The sequence below is a fragment of the Emydura macquarii genome, unplaced genomic scaffold (genome assembly GCF_026122565.2).
Source record: "Emydura macquarii macquarii isolate MOO-44397 ecotype Brisbane River unplaced genomic scaffold, CSIRO-AGI_Emac_v2 contig_1348, whole genome shotgun sequence".
Taxonomy (NCBI): Eukaryota; Metazoa; Chordata; order Testudines; family Chelidae; genus Emydura; species Emydura macquarii.
In genome coordinates, this window is record NW_027131485.1 from 1739667 (window position 1) to 1761551 (window position 21885).

The 21885-nt window shown below is 44.1% G+C and overlaps 1 protein-coding gene across 7 annotated transcripts in view; it reads left to right on the forward strand.

Annotated features, from left to right (window-relative positions):
- Nucleotides 1-21885, forward strand: part of MAD1L1 (mitotic arrest deficient 1 like 1) — a 493546-nt gene that overhangs the window by 280746 nt on the left and 190915 nt on the right. For all 7 annotated transcript variants that reach the window (XM_067550858.1, XM_067550856.1, XM_067550860.1 and 4 more), the window contains 2 exons: nt 8688-8776; nt 18050-18140. In XM_067550858.1, coding sequence (XP_067406959.1) covers nt 8688-8776; nt 18050-18140 — 180 coding nt within the window. The remainder of the gene's footprint in view (nt 1-8687; nt 8777-18049; nt 18141-21885) is intronic.

Here is a 21885-nt window from a genome sequence, read left to right on the forward strand (position 1 = left end):
ACTGTCACCAACATGCCTGAAGCAGCCACCCTTCCTTCCCCTCCCTATCATGTTGTCCCCACCCCCAGGATTCTCCTTTTGAGGCAGTTTCTATCTATCTCATCAGCAGGACTCGTTCACTTTCAGGAGGCAATGCCTCCCCCATACTGGGTCAGACCAGTGATCCATCTAGCTCAGTATGCTGTCTTCCAACAGTGGCCGGTGCCAGATGCTTCAGAAGGAATGAACTGGACAGAGCAGTTATCGCATGATTCCATCCCCTGTTATCCAGTCCCAACATCTGGCAGTCGGAGGATTAGGGACACCCAGAACATGGACTTGCATCCCTGACCCTCTTGGTCAATAGCCATTGATGGATCTATCCTCCATGAATTTATTTAATTCTTTTTTGAACTGATTATACTTGTGGACTTCACAACATCCCCTGGAGTTTCATAGGTTGACTGTGTATTGTGTGAAGAAATAATTCCTTTTGTTTGTTTTAAATCTGCTGTCTATTAATTTCTTTGGGTGACCCCTGGTTCTGGTGTTATGTGAAGGCTAAACAGCACTTCCTTATTCACTTTCTCCACACCATTCATGATTGTGTAGACCTCAATCATATTCCCCCTTAGTCATCTCTTTTCCAAGCTGAACAGTCCCAGTCTTTTTAATCTCTCCTCATATGGAAGCTGTTCCAGATCCCTAATAATTTTTGTTGTCCTTATCTGTATTTTTCCATTTCTAATATATTTTTTGAGAATGGGCTACCCGAATTGCATGCAGTATTCAAGGTGTGGACATACCATGGATTTATATAGTGCATTATGATATTTTCTGTCTCACTATCATTCCTTTTTCTAATGGTTCCTAACATGGTTAGCTCTTTTGACTGCCACTGCACATTGAGCAGATGTTTTCAAAGAACTATCCACAATGGCTCCCAAGATCTTGTCTTGAGTGGTAACAGCTAATTTAGACCCCCTCATTTTGCATGTACAGCTGGGATTATGTTTTCAAATGCTCATTACTTTGCATTTTTCAACACTGAATTTCATCTGCCATTTTGTTGCCTCTAGTCGCCCAGTTTTGTGACATCCCTTTGTAAGCCTTCACAGTCTGCTTTGGACTTAACTATCTTGAGTAATTTTGTATCACCTTCAGACTTTGCCACCTCACTGTTTACCCCTTTTTCCAGATCATTTATGAATATGTTGAACAGCACTGGTCCAATTACAGATCCCTGTAGGACCCCACTATTTACGTCTCCACTCTGAATATTGACCACTACCTTTTGTTTCCTGTCTTTTAACTAGATACTGATCCATGAGAGGACCTTCCCTGTTATCCATAACTACCTACTTTGCTTAAGAGCCTTTGGTGGGGGATCCTGTCAAAGGCTTTCTGAAAGTCCAAGTACACTATATCCATGGGATCGCTCTGGTCCACATGTTTGTTGACCTCAAAGGATTTTAATAGATTGGTGAGGCATGATTTGACTCTCCCTCAACAAATCATGTTCATCTATGTGTCTGATAATTCTGTTCTTTGCTATAGTTTCAACTATTTTATCTGGTACTGAAGTTAAAACTAGTGGCATGTAATTCCCAGGATTGCCTCTGGAGCCTTTTTTAAAAAAAGGTATCATATTAGCTATCTACCAGTCATCTGGTACAGAAGCTGATTTAAGCGATAGCTTACATACTATAGTTAGTAGTTCCACAGTTTCATATTTGGGTTCCTTCAGAAGTCTTAGGTGAATATCATCTGGTCCTGGTGACTTATTACTGTTTAATTTATCAGTTTGTTCCAAAACCACCTCTAGTGACACCTCAATCCAGGGCAGTTCCTCAGATTTGTTACCTAAAAAGAATGATTTAGGTGTGGGAATCTCCCCTTTGTTTCATTCTAGTCTTCAGGCACAGATTCCTCCCTTCCAAGCCTACTTAAGTTTCATAAATTTAAATATTTATGTATTTAAATAGCTTATTGAATTGTGTTGAGACTTGTGGCAAACACAGCTTCTCAATTCACCTTTCCATGCTGTCTTCATAAAAATTCACTTCTTATTTATCTCTGCCTTTTAAATTCAGTTCTTTTGCTGAAGAAGGCCTTTCAAAGGATGGTGCATCAGCCCATTGTTAAACTTTAGACATTTATAATGGATTCACCACTTCCCACTTTTTTACGGTTCCCGAAATACTGAATTATAGGCAGAGAAACTTCATCTTCAGTATAAGGTTGCTGAATCACTGTAGTAACTCATTCATTTAGAGCTCATTGGTTATTCTAACAGTAACAGTATGTCTCCAGGGATGTGTTCTTGTATGAAATCTGTGTACATGAAGAGGGCAAATAAACCTCTGACCCTTGGTTTTCATCATCCAAACAAATGCTTATCTGAACACTGAGCTGAAATACTTTTTTAAACAAAATGCAAAACACAAAGCCTGCTTTGAAATCTGGGTGCTTAAAGCTGGGCACATAAATCCATATTTTGGTGTGTATAACTATGTGGCCTGACCTTTGGAGGCAAGTTAGTTTTCAAAAATGTCCCATTTTCAAAAGTGACTGGGAAAGTTAGGTGCTCGAAGTCTCATGGGAATTCCAGAGTTTGTACGTCACTTTTGAAAATGGGATTTGGACCTGGTATCCACTTAAAACTTATGTTGACCTAGTTACATCGGTAGGAGAGTGAAAATTTAAATTAAACTAAACTAAGCCCTGGTCAAGGGAAGCTACTGCCTCTCAAGGGGGTGGATTTACTATAGTGTCGGAAAACCCTTCCATCATGGTAGCAAGTGTGTGTGTATCACAGTGGCATAGCTGCATCTGTGCTGCTGTAGCATTTGTAGTGTAGATGTAGCCTTAGATTCCTAAGTCACTTAGATGCTTTTGAAAAAGATAACCAGTATGAGCAACCACAGTCCCAGTGGGGGCTGTCGGGGCTTAGCACCTTGAGAATCGGGAATTAACTCGTTAGCACAATACTGGGGGGAGGGAGCTTAAAAATTAACAAATGCCACAAGTGCAATTTGAAACCAAATATCTGAATGAAGGATAGATTTTCCTTCCGTGCTAGTACCCCAGTTCAGAGTTGCATGTTTTTCCTCCACCTCTAAGGACCTCAGACACTTAAAGCAGAACAGGGAAGCAGAAGAGGCTTCATTCCTTATTTTGCTGTTGGTGTTTGTAATGCCATTAACACTTGCAGGAGAATCATCTTTCACTCTTGTCTCCTGGCAAGATTAAAGTGGGGGAGTGGGAGGAGCGGAGAAAGCCATTCCACTTAATTCTAAAATGTATTAGTAATTTCCCCTCTATTCTGTGAATGATAAGGACCTAGACATGTTTTCTGTTATTGAAAACACCACTGCAGTTTACCTTTCGGGCTTGTGCACACCCGTATACATAATGGCACTTTCAATGATAATGAGTTATTTTAGATGTTGGATGTGCTGGGATCTCATCCAATTGATAGCTCTAAAGTTTGCCAGAAATTGGGGATTATAGCCATCAAGAAAGCTGAAAAGGAGCAGGATAAAATGAGGTGGAAGGAGGGGGAGGAAAAGAGATTCTGACACATTCTGGAAAAAAAGGACATTGCATGGTCAAACTGTTCAATACCAGTTTATTTTTTCTCACCATTCATGCACTCTGACATTACTCAAGGTTCTGCCCTTTCTAGTGTCATAAAGACCTTGGCTAACTTAAAAAATAGCCTGGCTCCTTTTGGAGTCAGTAGTATCGTCTATGGAATGGAGGCAAATTAATTAGAGGGCCTTATCCTGATCAGTTTGAGCTCCTGAAGCTCTCTTGGGAATGATGAGTGCTTAGCATCTTTCTGGATCTGGCCTGTTGTCATGACAGGAGATGCAGTAACATAGTGATGCATAAGAGCCCTGAGGTTCCCACCCCTGCTTTGGTCTCCCTGTATGCCGGGTAAAAGGGCTGGAGCAGCATAAAGGAGCTCCAAGAATACATCTACACTGCAGAAAAAAACACCGTGGCAGCGAATCTCAGAACCAGAGTCTACAGGCTTGGGCTTCCTCTGTGGCGCCAGCAGTGTAGACGTTCTTGCTTGGGCTCAGAGACCCCCTACCAGGTTTACGAGCCCAGGCTCCAGCCGGAGTGGGAACAGCTACATTGCTATTTTTAGCCCCGTAGCTCGAGCCCAAGTCATCTGTTGAAGTGGGTTCTGAGCTGCCACGTTCTGTTTTGGGTTTTTTGAGGTTTTTTTGTGGGTTTGTTTGTTTTTTGTTTTGATGGAGACTAGAGGTTTTCAAACTGTGGGGTGCGCTCCCTGGGGGTGTGTGGAGGAACGTTTGGGAGGGTGAGCAAATGCCAGGCAGCTTATGTCAGCCCTGTGCGGTAGGGCATGGGCCAGCCCCAACAGGGGGAGGGGAGGGAGCACCACCTCCACCCTCTGACTCACCTCAGTGGGCCACCCAGCCTGTGAGTCAGTGTCAACACCTGCCGTGCCCACACCGATATCCATTCCTGGTAGCTTCTCTGCCCAGTGCTGGCTATGCCCCCAGACACCATTGCATGCACCTTCCCCCAATCTGAAAATAGGGGGATGGGAAGGGCAGAGGGGCAGGTATTGGCCCTGCAGCCTGAGTGCAAGATAGAAGCAGTCGGCTGCTGGGGAAACCTTGGCTGTGCCATTGCATTTGAAACTTCCAGGTGTAGGTAATGTAATTACAGTTGTGGGAAGGTCTCGGTTAGGGTTATGAGCAGGCTATCAAGTGTACTTCTGCATGTGTCTTCTTTTTGTCTGGGCTGGGGACAGGAGGGGGGGCCGGCGCAACCAAAAATTGTAACTCAAATGGGGGCCCAGCTCCAAAAGTTTGTAATCCCTAATGTAGACGTACCCAAGAAGCCCCAGATCTAGCTGGAGGAGAATTCCAGCCAAAAGCTGTCTTCCAAGGACCCTCTCGCAAGCACTGGCGCAAGGGGATGAAGAGCATTTTGGGGGTGGGAAGGCAGCACGTAGCACGGCGGAGTTTACAAAGCATGGCGGAGTTTCTGGCAGCATCATGGCCCCCAGGATGCCAGAGACAGATGCTGGAATTTAGGCAGCATCCCCCTGCCCACTTCTGTCTAATTTATACGGTGGGTTGCTCTGGCTCCTGGAGCAGTTCAGAATTGGGAGGGCACAAAAGTTATTTATTCCCCCTCCACCACCACACACACAACCCTGGGTTTCTTGGAGAGGTACAGCACAGAATCTCACCCCTGGGTTCTAACAGAGCTGCCTACCAGGTAGTCGCTACACAGTTACTAGAAGTCTGAAACTAACTCCTTATCGGGGGATGTCGAATAAGACTTGCACTGACACTGCCTGCCAGCACAGATATGAGCGCAGGTATATACACAGACACATCTCCCCTCTCCTCTTCCCATTAGACACTCAAACTTTTTCCCTCTGCATACAACAAACGCATGCAACCCCAAAGCACAGAAACAGATTACTAACCCCCCGTCTTCTCCAAAGGAGCCTGCAGTGATTTATCGGTTCATGTCAGCAAGCAGGTAGCAGTTGGATTCAAGGCTGAGGCTGCTTAGCCTATGATAAATAGCATATTTACCAGTGCTCCATCTTCAAATGCTGTCCACATGTAGCCCAGAAAGCAGCACAAAACTATAATAACAAACCTCATCGCAGCCTTCTGCAGAGATGGGAAGCAGGGTGTGTAATGAATGTATTCTTGCTAGAAGTAGGTTGAAATTGAAGTTTGCTACCAGTACTAGTTCCTTGATTCTCGTCCCTGGAATTATCTAGAGCGCTTGCTTTATCCCAGACATCTGTAATGGACTGAACTGGGATAGATAAGCTCAGTAATCAGAAAATTGAGAGAAGCATTTCTCGATGTGATAATCTTGTCAGCCAGCTAATATACACAAATATTTTTACAGCATGCTGATGCAGGTGGGCTTTTTGCATCTTTCCCTTGGCTTGAAAGGGTTTTGCAAATAGTGGGAGTATACCAAAATCTAGTGTTCCAAAGAAGATTTTGGCTAGAACCTCTTCCCTGTCTCTCTCCTTGCTCTAACCCCTGATTTATCCATAGGGTGGGGTGGGGGAAAGGGTGGAGAACTGGCCATTCCTGTCCTGCCTCTTCTGTTCCTAGCTATAATGCTGCCATGTTTTTCATGCTTTTCCTGCGGCACATAGGTGTGCAAAGATACATCACACTAGAACTTCATTGCTGGCTGAGCAATGGGACTAGGCATAGCTCTGCCGTTGAAATCATGATCTTCTTACCCACCCACTGTCCCTTTATTGTAAAAGCAGGAAATTGGTACCAGCTGGCTGCATTTGGACCCAGTATGCCAGTACAGAATTATGATGCTCTACATGTCTAGTTGAAGGGTACTGTATGTTAATGCATTATCTTCCTGATGCTGAATAGTGAGCCCTCTGTATTCATATGGTTTGCATCTCTAATTAGGGTTGTGTTGCTTATTGTTTCCCCTGTAAGTGTAAAGCACAGCATCTGGCCATAGATTTATGAGAAGGAATTAGCGATCAGGAGGTACAGGACAGATGCTGAAGGAAAAGCCAAAGTCTGAGGAGGGGAACAGATGTACAGGAATAGACAATGAAGAATGAGTGGGGAGGGCATCCAGGCTGGGCGGAGCTGTAATAGGGCTGCAGGATGTCTGAAAGTTATGCTCGGAACTGGTTGTCTGCTTAGAATGCCTGAGACTTTTAGGATAGTTTAATAGCAGGTAAAATATACCATTTCCCCCTCTCCTATGCATGGACAAATTTTGGGTGCTGGATGAAGGATACAAATTTGCATAGCCAGAGGAGACCAAAATTATTTCTACACATTCATTCCTCTGCCCCCAACCTGAAAATTATAGGGCCTGGCTAAGAGGGGTACCCATGTGCTCAGATTGTGGCTTGGTTTCACAGCTTGAAGAGGGATGATGCAAACTGCTTTCTTAATTCTTCATCTGCTGTTTCTCCCCCACCCTATCTGAGCAACTTGTATTAGAAAGTGTTGGAAATTTCCCCCTGTCTGATGGATGCAATGTAGAAGCCTCAGAGTTGGACTGGACAGGGCAGCCTAATCAACTTATTTACGTTGGGAGGAGTCGGTGCTAAATGAGGTTGCATTGCCAGTATAGAACTTCAGGTGCTAGGCAACTCCTCGTTTCATGCAGAGAGTTCTCTGCCTTGGATTATTCACAGGGCAATGTTTGGGGAAATCAGAAGAGGAGCAGCGGCTCCACTTGAACAATATCAGTTCTCTCTCCGTCCCTCAGCTGCCCCAGGCAGCTTTAGAGCAGATGTTGGGGGAGATAATTGGAGGAATGGCAAAGGAGGGTGTATTAATTGGGGGAGCTGGCGCTTGGCCCATGTAAAACTGTTGTATTTCAGGAAGTAAACTGGAATGATTTTTATACCTAGAGGAAGCTTGCTGTGGAGTGCGAAATGGCTGTCTCCCTGATGTTTCTCGACATAGTATTATGGACTGAATTTGGTTTCCATTTCTGTTGTCTGTAAGCTGAAGAACCACGTGAAACTAGACACGGGTGTCTGATGGAAATAGAGATATTTATGTGCCAGTAGGAACATAAAATTTGCTGTAGTGGGACAGATTATGGGTAGGCCCGATCAATGTCATGAACTGTGAAAAACATATTACAGACAGAAATCCGATCTCCCCCATGCTGCTGGCAGTGCCCCAGCCAGGGGCTGCTAGCTGCTAGTCGTGGCTGGGCTGGGGAGGGACAGGACTTGCTTTTCTCTTGCATGGCCACTCTTGGTGGGAAGATCAGACCCACCTCTGGAGGCAGCGCAGAAGTGAGGGTGTCTCAATTCTGCGCTGCAGCAGCCCCAGAGCTTCCTGCGGCTGGGGTGGTACCTGGAGGTGGATCTGGCTTCCCCTGAGAGCAGCCGTGCAGGGGAAGCACAAGTCCTGTCCCTCCCCAGCCTGGCCAGGGCTTGGGCTCAGGGCTTCCGCTCCTGCTGGGGCTCGGGGCATCCATTTTTCTGGGGGGAGGAGGCAGAGGAGCAAATTGGCTGGCGCCCCTGGGCATGGACCCTGTGGGTCCGTATGTTAATTCGCCACTGGTCAGGACTAGCAGCAGGGAGCCCCCAGCTGGGGCACTCCCAGCAGCCTGGGGGAGATCAGACCCACCTCTGGGAGATTCCTTCCTGCACAGAAGTGAGGGTGACAATCCCATCCGCCCATCCCATCCCACACACTCAACAACTTTGCAATCTCCCCATGACCTCCTTTTGGGTCGGTACCCTATGGTCACAACACCATGAAATTTCATATGTAAACATCTGAAAACGTGAAACTGACTAATTTTCAAGTCCTGTGGTTGTGAAAAGACCAGAATGGACTGTGAATTTGGTAGGGCCCTAATTATGGGCCATCAAGTCCAGCATCCTGCTTAATGGAGTTGTTGTAATGCCTGATGCTTCAGGGGAAGGAGAAAAAACCCATAATGTATCTGGCCAATTGTGCCTCCATGGGGAGTACTAACAATAAATTCCTTATTGAAAACTTATATTAGAAAAACCCAGGAGCCATGGTTCATGCTTCTAAATATTGAACATATTGAAGTCCCAGGACTCCTTACTTCCTGAGAGTGCTGGGTATACAGCAGTGTGATTCAGAAGTGTGCCCATATGTCTGTAATATCTCTGATGGATGAACTAACCTCCTGTTCTATTCCTGCAGTTGGAGGTGGAGCTAAAGATTCTGAAGTCTCAGGCATGCACAGCAGCTCAAAGCACCTTCATCACTACTGAGGAAGTGAATGCACTCAGGTGAGCATATGCTGGGAGCTGTTCCTTCTATTTGTTACACAACGGGGGAGAAGGAAAAGGACCAAGTTGGTGTTATAAAAGGAAACAAATGCTGCAGCATCATCATTTATTATTTCTTTTGTGGTGGTACCTAGAAGCCCTGGTCATAGACCAGGACCCCATTGTGTGAAGCTCTGTACAAACATATAACAAAGAGAGAGTCTTAGGGAGCTTACAGTGTAAGTAACTAAGCTTTAGGGCTGGTCATTACACTGACGCTTTCCCTGTTGGATCTTTTCATAGTAGAATCCTTCTTTGTCCACCTACCTTCACCTCATCCTCATTTCACCCCCCCCCCCCCCCCCTCCCCCCAAAACCCTTACAAACGTAAGAAACTCCAGGATTTTCATGGAAAAGTCCTGGGACCTCTAGCCTATCCTACAATTTTCAAACCTTTTTTCCACCTTGGGTTTCTCCATGTTCTGTTTTTGGAATCTGCTTGAGTCTCTTACACTCTGTTAATTCATGTTGCAGTGGGTCCTTCATCACCTCATTTACTTCCCTCCCTGTGGAACAGCTTTGCTATTTGTTTTTGATTTTTATTGGATCTGGACCTTAGGTACAGAACCTGTTGGCATCCATGGAGGCTTAGAAACAGCCTTTTGTAATAGTGATATGCTTCCAGCACTGGAAAGAAAAGAAAAATGGTTCACCTAGTGTGCAGTTGCAGATGGCAGAGGAATACATGTGGTGATTCAATGAGAGAGAAGTTACAAAACAGCATTTCAGCAGAGGATACATAAGCACTTACAAAAGCTACAGTGAAACTAGACAACCTTTCAGTGTATTTATTAACGTATTTACAGCTCCCATTCCAAGGTAGGTGAAACAATAAATACCAAGTGCAGAAAGTTCATCTCTATCCAGAGTGTTTTAATAAAGTTCCTTCTTTTTAAACTGAGCCAATCTGTTAGATCTTGACAACTTGCATTTGTGGTTGTGAGCTGATGTGAGACTGGCTGGATTTCCTTCTCTTAATTCTTTTATATTTTCAGTTCCTTCATTGTAAAAGTATTGCTGCCTCTCAGGAGTCAGAGCAGGATTTTGCAGGAAGCACAAATTATTGGCCTGCATCTTAAGGATTTGCTGAATTTTCTGCTCTCTGCCAAGTATGTTTTACAGCTGTAGAAGTGTTGTTCAGTGTTAGAATGGAATGGATTTGAAAATGGCCAGTGTTCAGCTAAGCTGTTTTGATACAATAGAGAGCTCTAAAACTGACCTTCACGATGTATTTCTCAGGTGCAGCTCCCAAAAGATGGAGTGGCAGAGTTTTGGAGGACCCCCCTCCACCAAATCATCTTTTAAGGAGATGGTATTGCAGGTCACACTGTGGCTTTGTTCCCTCCTCCCATGAGGATAAATCAGTCTCCCTAAATTTTTATTCCTGATGTGCGTGTTTTTTTGACTCTTGATCTCATTCTGCTTTTGCCTTCTCCAGGGGACATATAGGACTATCGTGAAGCACTGTATTTCTAGTGCAACAAGGGTGTTTATAATCTCTCCAGCAGCAAGAAAACTCATCCCTTATTCTGATTAATAATATGCTTCTCTATCAGTAAAGCCAGCATCCTGTTTGCTGTCTTCTGGGAGTTGGAGGCTTTCAGAATGTTTCTACAGTAACTCCCCAGTCTCCCCTTCTCTCCTGGTTAGTATGGACTGCAGCACCCTTTCCATTTAGGAGAAGTTCTAGTCTCTCTATTTTCACCTCCAGGATTCATTATTTAGTGTTTATCTTCATTAAGCAGCATTTGCCATCTATTAGCTGAGCAACTTCAAGGACAGCAGAAAACAAAACTAAACAGCTGGATTTCCACGTATTTTCTGTGCTTCATGATATTGCTGATGGCTTCTCTACAATGGAAATGAATCTCATTTGTCACTTTGTCCATCTTTTCCCTGATTTGCAAACCTTGCATACTGGGGCAGATTTCACAAATGGCACTCGCAACTCCCTTGTAGTTATTTTATTACTGAGCACCAGCAGTGTGCTAGGTGCTGTGCAAACAGAGGCTGCCCCTATCCTGCTCTTAAAGGCATGCCAGTATAAATAAAACTCTAAACTGTGTGTTTCTGTTAAAAGCGACTCCTTTAACTGTCAGGCCCATAACTCTGCTTCTTTCAGTTAAATTGTGCCACAGAATTCAAAGAGAGTGTCCCAGAAGTGGACTCCTCCCCAGCAAAGCCATTTATATTTTGGAGCAGTGGGGGTGGGGAGCAATCAATTGAAGGCAGAACTGAAAGTCGTGTCTAAGTTAAGAGGCTATGTTTCTGGGGCTGCCTTTCATGGCAGCACTGTCAATCTCCCCACCCCCACTTTCAGGATCACACACTCCTGCAGCTAGGGTCATCTGAGATATTTGACCCTTCAGATCTACTACAAGATTATTTTTGGTAGATTCCCAGTGTAGCTAAACCTTTGTTCAGATGGAAGTCTATCACTGAACAATTTTTTATTGCAAGGGTGGTGCTGGTGTATTTAGTAGCAAACAGAACATGTCCCAAACCCTAATGTTGGTGATTTAGCTGCTGAGCAGGCCTACGTGGAGTTGGCTTCTGTATGCAAGGATGTGAACCTGGGTTGTTTTCCTTTTCCCTTCACAATTTCATGGCACTTTCTGCAAGGTGGATGGAAATGGATATAACCAAGTGAGCAACTTTATACTGTTACCTTCTTGCTGCTCAGCATGTGCAAGTTTTGTGGGCCATAGGTTTCTAACACAAAACAAATTGCAGGAAGTGTTTTCTTTCTGCTGGAGGCTTCTTCAGTCTGGAGCTAGGGAGCAACTTCTCATCCTCTTCTCCACACAAGTAGATGGACTACTCTGTTGCTGTAGTCTTTTCTTCTCAGGAGCAGCCTACTCCAAATACTCTTGTCTTCCTTCTACTTCTTCTGTCCAACAACACATGGACTTAGGTAAGGAGAAAGCACCTGGTTTGTGGCTCCAGTGTTCCCAATCTAAGAATTTGGTGGTGGTCCACCTCTCCTGCTTCTGGCATTCCCCATGCGCTGGGGCTGGGAATCAACCAAGATCACTCTTACTGTAACACAGATAAATCCTTGTTGTCAGGGAATCATGAGAGACTTTCATAGGCCTCTCCCTTGCATGGGGACCAAGAATAGTTTGTTGTGGTTGTCACTGTTCCCGAGGCAGCTGCACCTCTGACCACTTCTGGTCCTCCTTGTGATCACCTCACTTAGTCTCAGGCCTCTAGTCATTTTTTTTTTAGATGGGACCTTGCTATCCTCTCCCTCCGGACTGGGGTCTTAGGCTGCTAGCTCCTGCAAATCACTTGGATGATCTCAGCAGGTCTGACTTTAGTTCCGCAGCCATAGCTCTGTTCTCTCAGGGGCAGTGACAGAGTAACTGGTGACCAGCCAGGTCTCCTGAAACGAAGAACTATACATTCAGAACAGAAGCATTATAGAGAAAAGATATCTTACAATCAGTGAACATTTAGCTTATCAGGTATCACCCATCTTCCACATGGAAACCTTGGCAGTTTCCAAAGTACTTCAGGGCCTGACCCTCTTGGTCACAGTCTGGTGTCCATTCTTGGATTGAGGGTGAGTGGTCCTGCTCCAAGGTCAGGGCTGTTCTTTGTTTACCAGGCCTCTTGAACCAGGTCAGACCTATACATGCTATTTCCCCCAGAAGATGAAACTTCCACAGAGTTGTTACCTGCATTAGGAATGTGCTCTAATTGTACCCTGCCATCCTGGTATTAGTGCCTGCAGAAAGCCCTTTGGCTCCTCCCATTTAGCCTGTGTGATATAGCTAGGGCAGAAGGCAGTAGGAGAGTGCTCAAAGGGAGGTATGTAAGCCCCAGAATGCTCAGGGCTCTGTTTCCTGCAGACTAACTAAGAGTTAGGGGGCAATTAGGAGCAGCTGAGGCCAATTAAGGACCAGCCAGGTGCTTCATAAAAACCCTCTGCTCCAAACAGACAGTGCACTAGCTGGAGGAATAGGAGTGCTGTGCTGTGGGTAGGAGTGCAGAGTCGTGTGGAGGAGCAGACAGGAGTCTGGAGGAAGGTAGTGGGCTCAAGAAGCCAGGAGGACAGAAGGAGGGGGAAATTAGTCCAGGGGAAAAAGACTGCAGCTGTGAACACGGTGCCAGCAGCACATAACTGCTACTCATAGGGCCCCTAGGCTGGGACCTAGAGGAGTGGGTGGGCTCGGGTCCTTACCCCCTCCTCAGGGGAAACGGGGTGACTGGAGACGCCCTGACCCACTAGAAGAGGCAAGAGCGTGAGACCCAGTAGGGTGAAGCTGGCCGTTTGCCGCACCAGGAATACAACCACTAGCCAGTCCATAAAGATACATATAACATTTGTGAAATCAATACAATAGTCTTTAAATATTCCATTTGCCCATAGCTTCTCTCATAGTGGATCATGGCAGAACCGTTCACATGGCCGACTGTAGGTGGCTCCCTTCAGCAAAGATGAGTTGGGTGGGCGTGATAAGTAAGGAAAGGAAGAAGGAGTTTCTGGTGTGGAAAGAGGAATCTGGTGGGGCAGATCACTGTGTCCTCTCTCCTTCTTCATTACAGTATGGGAAGAGCTGTTCTTGTGGGGTTTCACACCACCAGTTCACACTGCTGCTTCTTGTTTGTGATGTCTCTGTAGTCATTGGAGTCTATTGCCTGCTGCTAATGGGGTTGCAGAAACTAGGAACACAACTGTACTTACATTCCCTGTACAATTTGCCATCACAAATTCACTCTGGCAGAAAACAGGTGGAAGAAGAATACAAACTCTCCAAATTGGAAGGTGGGAAAAGAAATTTCCAGACCTCCTGAGAGAATTCTTTTCACTACTAATGTTTATCATGGGCCTCAACATATCATTAACCTACAGTATCATGCGCCTCCTCTCCTGGACTAAGCCCAACCCCAGCAGTTAGCTGCTTTCTTGAAGGAACCTGAAAAATTGCAGGAAACCATCGGAAGCCAGGGAGAAGACCGGGAAAGGACTGTATGCCCACAGGCATTTCTATATAAACTTCACAGTTAAAAGCTAACATCTGAAAACAAATGCAGGATAGTCACAAAGGACAAAGAAATCCACATTAATCCCCTAAATCTGTATTCACATCCTGTGAGCGAACGAAGGCTTAAAAAAAAATCTTTTGTCTCCTTTTTCTTTAGTATGGAAAGTAAATTTTCAGTGAGAATCTTGAAAGACTTTATCAGTTTTTCTCCTTCTCCTCTTGAGAACAAAGTGCTCTTTCGTCAGACCTTTTATAGCTCTAAATGTAAAATTCTATCCCAACTTTATTACTTCTGAAGAGACAATAAAAGCCAATATTAATGCTGCCATTCCTCACGCCCTTGTCCCCTGTAAATCATATTTGCCACATTCTGTAGATCTCATAATGGGAAAGGGTGGTCGAACAGTTTAGTTTGTTGACCGCGGGGTACAACAAAGACAGTGTTCAGGCAGTAACACGTTTTACTCAGATGGTGATAAATCTGCAAAGGCTGCTGTTTTATAACAAATAAATAAAAGTAATACCTTAAAAAGTAACTTTAGTAAAGACTTAAGTGGCAACAGCTGAAGGACCTTTTCAGCTGAAACAAATCTGAACTTTTTCTTTCTGCTGTCAAAGAGAATCTCCAGTAAATCCTGTGTGTTGTCTATGGATTTTGTGACTGGGTAGAGTTACAGTAATCCAAAAGAAATTCATGTCCTTGCCAATGCCTATTAGTCACACTTGCTGGAAATCTCTCTGCTCTGCTCCTAACATCATCTCATTGCCATCTGGATCCCTTAATAGTGTCTTCTCCACACACACATACATTTTCTGCTCCATTCCCAGTTCAGAAGTAGCTTTTCTACATGGCAGTACCCTCTTCACAGATGGGGCATACTGCAAAAGATGCCCCCATCAGTGGCATCCTCAGTACTATGCAGCCAGTCGCATCTGCTAACATTTTAATCTTATAAATAAGGACATCAAGGAGAAAAATAGGAGCACCTGTTAACTCCATTGGACTCTGAGAGTTTTCTCGAGGGAGAGAATTGGAGAAATACTTCATTTTTTCTGCTTAACAATAGGAATGGTCTGTTTGTGTCTGCCTCAGGTTTTACTATAGCACCCAATCACCACAGCATCTAAGCATTCTCAGATAACTGAGATTTGCATGGCGACGTCTCTTGTGGACTTCATGGATCAGTCTTTCCTGGTAGAAGAGGCTGTGTTGGAGATGTAGGGGTTTTTTTTCTTTGATGTTTTGTCCTTCTGAATTGAGACAGTGGTTCACATGCTGTTTGCCTAACACCAGAATGATTCCAACTCTCTGGAATTGGAGACACATGCAAGATCAAGATACATAGGTCAGAGCAACTTTTTGGAACTTTTTGGTGATCTCTCACTGACCAGATCTCCCCCTCTGAGCTTGGGAGGCAGCTTCAAAAAATGCTGTACCTTTTGAGTCTTCTCTTTTGGGTTATTTTAAGTTTCACTGCATTTGTTGCAGGAAAGCTCTTTAAGAGATTTGAAGCAATCTTGTCAAGGGTTTTAACAATTTCATGTTTTCAAACCTCTTTGTAAAGAACAAATTGGTAAATACTCAGCAGTGAATTTTGATGATGCTTCCTGCACCAGTAAAACTCATCATTCTATAGTATCAGTGTTTTAGAGGTTAACTGACATTTCTTTCCTCCTCCCACTGACAAGTTGCCTTTGTATTCAGTCTAGGTCAAATGTTAAATTGACAGGTGACTGTACCAAGCTGTGACTTCTCTGTAGTTTACTTTTTGCTGTTCCTCATCTGAGTCTGGCCTGGATTGTTCTCCTTCCTTGCAAACATCTGTAGAACAACCTACAACTGAGGAAAAGTAAACTGAGACGTGAGAATTAGCAATAAATTGGATGCCACATTTCTCATTGTTGGCAGCTAGATGGGTCGAGCACAAGGTTGCATGCAGGTTAAAACTGCCCTTACGCCTGTTGGAGAATCCAAATACAACACCAACTGGGCCCTCTGTCTGAGTTCACTCAAATGAAAAATCACAATGATAAGCAAGTAAGTATCTTCTCTGGTAGTTTAACTGCCAATTACAAGTGCTCTGCTGTGTTTATATACTGAGCGGATCTCCCTGCCTCTTTCTCTCTCTCTGCCACTGGAAGTGCTCCCATGGGCTGTTTAGGAAAGACCGAGTAGCACAGACTGTTTGCCTGTGGTTCTTAGTATTCCCCAGTGGAGGTTCAGGGCACTTATAATGTCAAACATAGGCTAATAGAGGAGTGTTCTATAAATAGATACAGTACTAATGAGTCTTTCAAAATCTCTCTGGCACTGAGAACAGCAATGCTGGCCCCAGCTGCCAGCACAGGCGACAGACCATTGCTCCGGTGTGGGGCAGTGGTGCCAAGTCAGTAAAGGAGAGATATTGCACTCTGGTTCTCCATTACAATGGGGACTCAGACTCACAGGGCTCAGGCTAAGGGGCTGTTTAATTACAGTACAGTGGCTTGGGCTCGGGATGGAGTCCGGGTTCTAGGATCCTGCGAGGCAGGAGATTCCCAGAGCTCAGGCCGCGGCCTGACCCAGAACATCTACATTGCAATTAAATAGCCCTTTAGCCCGAGAGCCAGCTAGCATGGGCCAGCTGCAGGTGTCTTTAACTGCAGCATCGTCATACACTTGGAGGCTCCCTTGCACGAGGTGACATCTCACTCTTTGCAGAAGGAGGCAGAGTGAAAATTTAAACAATTGAATAGTTCAAGTGGCTGAATTTTCATAAGAAAACAAGCAGAAAATCTCACTCAGTGACCAGTGGGGGACAACACTAGACAAACTGTTCTGCAAAACAGCAGGCATGTCAGACTAGACCATAAACATTCTGAACACACGTTCTCTTCCCACTAGAACAGCACCAGTGTATAAAGCACCGTCTCTTCCTGGGCATGAGATTAAGGACAGGGACTGTTTATTAAACCTTAAAAGTACATTGGAAATACCATATAAACAACATGGCTCAACCATAATCCGGTTTCAGCTTGATCCTTTTTTAAACCATGCTTTCTCTGGAGACTCTGACATCTGATATAGGAGGGCAACAGGAGTCCTCAGCTGCTACCACAATGCAGAGTGAACGTTCTGTAGGAGGCAAGAGATGAACTCACCCCTTCGTTTGGGAGAGTGGGTGATGGTGATAGATTTGTCGGAGGTTTTGAGCCAAAATGCAGCATATTGTATGTGGGGATGTCATTGACTCTGAACACCCTGGGTGTATGATGCTGACTCTCAGTAGCTGCTATGTTTTGTTCCCTTACAGAAAACATTCTCTCTTCCTCTGGTATGTCCCGAAGGATTAAATGGACTTTTAATTTTTCTAGCTTCTTCCCCTTCCATACCCCCTGTAAAACGTGCATTCCATGTCTTTCTGAAATTATCAAGAGCTCTCCTTAGCTGCTTGGGCAATTCCAATAGCTTCATATGTACAGTGAGCAGCATTTCGTATGACTGAAACAACTCACAAGACCACTTTCTCATCCATGTAGAGGACCTGTGCAGGGGTGTCATTACAAATATACTTTAAACACTGAAACAACTAAAGATATGTAATTGTAAAGCAGATTTATCTGGAGTAAAGAAGTTTAACAGTTATCAGCTTCACTGGAAAAGATTTGCAATTTTTCCAACATGCTCACACAGGGTGAGGAGTAACCCTAAGTTACATCTGAACATGCTGTCAGACGGCCACGTTTTGGGAAAAGTAGGTGCCTAGGATGTTGGTGATTTATATGTAATGACAGACGAGAGTGCCTTTCACCCTTTTCTCCAACCGCTTTTTACCTGAGTGATGTGTGAGTTTTCAAAGCTAGAACATTATTAAATAGCTTGATTTGTTTTCTCTCTTTAAAAAACAACCCCACACACACTACCCAAAAAAAAAAAAACCCAAAAAAAACGTCCCCACCTCGAAAATTAAGCATTTAGCAAGAACAAAGAGAAATAGGAGATTGTACATGTGATATGGACAAAGTAACATTGCTGGAGAAACTGTGAATATTGAATTTCCTGACTAGTTGTGTCTTTTACATGTGCATTCTTAATGGTGCGATAATGTGGTTTTATTCTTTTAACATAATGTGGTGTCTTACCGTTGGAAGAATATTTGATAACAGATGTGTGATTTTTGTCTGGGGGTCCTCGTCATTTGATTGGGACTAAAGCAAGGATAGAGCATTGGGGGTTTCAGTGCATTTCCCTCCCTCTTTACAGGTTAAAAATTGAGGAGCTGGAGGCTGAGCGAGGGCAGCTAGAAGTACAGAACAAGTCTCTGGAAATGAAATTGGAGAAGCTCACTCTCAAGGTAAGAGGTGGGACAGAGCCAGAAGGGTTGAATAGCTTGGCACAGTCTAGCCTTGATGGATGGGAACTTCCAGAAGTTCCTTTCACGATCTACAGATCCTTCCCCTTCAGTCTGGGGAAGGATCCCAGGAAGCCCAAACCACACCCGTATCTGTGTACGATGTTGTCACATTGAAATTTTGGTGTTGTATCTAGTCATGCAAGAACAGGTACCTTTTCCACTATCCTCGGGTAGAACTTCTTCTGGTTTAGAAGCCTTTGCATCTTTGTCTGTGCTAGCAGACTTCCTAGCCATAACTAACCATTGCTGCAGCTCTAGCAGTACTGGGAACTGCAGTACAGACTGTATTTTTCACTATAATGACAGGTTAGTAAAAATGTCTGAGCGTTGTTTACACTACAGCTTCCACCATCATTACCATTAATGCTGAGCAAAGCTCAGTAGCTTGCAGCCTTATCTGATAGCAGCTATCAAGTCCAAAATATGATCATGGGGTTTGGAAGGAACAAGTTGTGGTGGCAGCGATCCAGACTCTCTTCCTAAGAGGAGGAAGGTATGAAATAAGAAATCTGACTGAAAGAAAAGCTGGCGTGCTGATGTCACCATGGCACTGCAACTTTTTTGTTCTGGATACAGCAGTGAATCCTTCCTCTCCCTGAAGGCGGGCGAGGGAGGCCAGCAGAAATACAAGCCACTGTTTACTTGGACTGCTCTCATTTCTGTAACACTTTTACTCTGTGCATAGGGAAGGTGGGAGTGTTGCATTTAAAGCATCTTCTGTTTGAAAGAAACCGGAGTGAGCGAGAAGCTGAGCCTGCTTTGTGTTTAATCAAAGGGCGTCCTGCTCTGAGCAGTGTTATCTCTCCTCACCATTCTCTCTGATGTGCTGAACAACCCAGCCTTGTAACATTTCATTCTTTTAATTTTTCTTTCCTTCTTTCTCTCTTTTCCCTTTTTTGTGTAAATTGCTTTATGGTAGAAAATCTGCAGGTTTGAAATTACCCAGATTTCAGACAGACCATTGATTTTATCTTGACACCTATTAGAGGCAAATCAAATCTCTTTTTTTATTACCAATTCCTGGAGACGGGGGAAGTGACAGCTTTGATAAAGCGAGAAGCTGAGAGCTGCTGAGCGCCTCTGCCGAGTTGTGGTTAGTGTGAAACCTGTCACCCAGCTCTCCCTTAATTGGGTTTCTGTCATCAGAAGGAGATGAAAACACTGGGTTTGGTGTTCTGGTGCTCCGGTCTCCAAACATACACAACAGCAGCTTTGGTTCCAGAGTAGGTTACAACTCATTCAAATCATATTTAATCTGTCCTCACTGCTTCAGGGTAACTGCCAGCTCACAGCACTGGGGTATCACCATCCTAGTAAGAGTAATTCCCTGTCTTGTTTGGGATTCTTAGAGAGACCTGCAGTGTTTATAATCAGTGCCAGCAATGCCAGTAGCCTGTCCCTTGAGATGCTAAAAGCACCAAGCTTCTAAGGTCTGTCTGCAGCAGGAAAGGTTCAAAGCATTCCATATAGTTTTGCTAATTATCTTATTTTAGACAGAAGTGGATGGGTGGGGTCTAGTCATTTTGGGAGCTGGGAACATGATGTAATGCTAAAGGCTGGGATCAGGTCATCAAAGACAAAGCAGAGAGAGAGCCTTCATGTTATAATAAAACCACTAGCCCATGACTTGGGTGGCATAGTGACTTGTATTCTTCGCAAGCTAGAGATCTAGGTTCAAATTCAAACAAAAGTCATTTGAACTTGTCCCAGACTCTAGCAGTGCATATGATAATGAGACAGTTCAGTGGCAGTGCTTAGAACCCCAGAGTTTAATGATGGGGTAGTGCAGATCAGGGTTATGGAAGGGGATTGGACAGAGAAGAAAAGACCTGGGGATGCAGGGAAAGGGAAAAGATGTGAAGAAGACAAGAAGATAGACAGGCTCAGAGAAGGGGAGGAGATCATCTGTCTGAGCTGGTTCAAGAAGGAGAAACTCCCCAGTAGAGGTTAGTTGGAGAACCCACCTGAGGAGAACTGGACAAAGTTAACAACATTCTTGATTCAGGTGTGGGAGGGCTAAGGCCTGGGCTTAGTTATTTGTTTAACTTCTCCTGACCTTTTGCATGTTTTATAAGCTTGGCGTTCTGGTTCCTTTGAATCAGGAAGTGCGTAATAAGGAAAGGAGAGCACTATAGATTAACTCCTTGGGCAGCTGAGATTTCTCCATATGGAGATGGATCTGTGCAAGTATGCATGAGGAAAACATATGAATAACTGGTCAGTACCCATCCAGTTGAGTGGTCAAGAATTCAGAACTGCCTATGAGGAACAAAACAGCACTGCTAACAGGAGCGCTGGTCCTGGGGGTGTGGCAGCCCCACCTTGATTTCAAGTAGTAATAGCAAATGAATGCACCGCTTCCACCATATTCTAGATTTATGGTTTTGTTCAAGACTTTCAGCACCCTCAGTATAAAAATTGTTCAGTGCCCCTGCCTGCTAATGAAGATTCATTATTCATCACTTGAGTGCTAAGTCCCCACCAGGCCCAGGCCCAGGCCCAGAATTAAATCCTGTATAAACACTTCTGTTGACTCTAGGTGCTGCTGTCGACTGGGTTCTCTGATGCTGAATCCCATTAAAAATGGGTTACCCAGCTATTAATCTCTTCAGTCAGATAACACAAGGAGAATATACTCATATGGAATCAATGGGACATGCCCGAGTCAGTTTATTATTTGTTTCCACCTCAGGAGTGAGCAACTGGGGAGGTGATGGGTTAAAGTAATGTCTTTGTCAGAAAGAAAAGCAAGAAAGCAGAACAAATGGTAATGTTACAAAAATAACTTTTTAATATTTACTGAAGAAAAAGACCCCTAGTGAAATTACGGAAATGGGAAAAACAAAGGATCATAGAAAAAAAAGAAGTAAAAGAGATAGAAAGATGACAATGAAGAGATTAAGAAAAAAAATCTGCCAAATCTTAATCTGTAGCGCTTCCTTTAAAAATAAATCAATAAACCATTGTTGGAATAAATGATCAGACTGTAATAAATAAAAGCTACTTACAAGAGGGTGTATAAAATTTGTTGATGAGTTGGGGAGAGGGGTGTGAGAGAGAGTAAGTAAAATCAGGCATAAGGATTTAAGTGCACAAATCTTCGTGTACTGAAGTCTGACCAGTTCATAAAGCCACATGCAGTGAATTAAAACCTGAAAGGACATGTCCACCCTTTAGTAACCAAGAGTTCAGGATCACTGAGATTTGACTGTATTGACACATGGAAAAAGTTACCTTAAAAAATATTCTCACACCATGTCACATTCCTGTGTGTCTGAGTACGTTCGTTTTGCCGTTGCCTCTCCCTGATTTGGCTGCTGGTACTGATTCTGTCATTCAGTGAACTATATCAGTGGCTCTCAACCTTTCCAGAATACTGTACACCTTTCAAGAGTCAGAGTTTTCTTGCGTACCCCCAAGTTTCACCTCACTTAAAAACTACTTGCTTACAAACTCAGACATAAAAATTACAAATATCACAGCACACTGTTACTGAAAAATTGCTTACAAGTCATTGCCCGTATGGAATTTTAGTTTGTACTGATTTTGTTAGTGCTTTTAATGCAGCCTGTTGTAAAACTAGGTAAATATCTAGATGAGTTGATGTATCCCCTGGAAGACCTCTGCATTCCCCCAGGGGTACAGAACTACTGAACTATATGACACTCACTGACTGGGCCAGAGG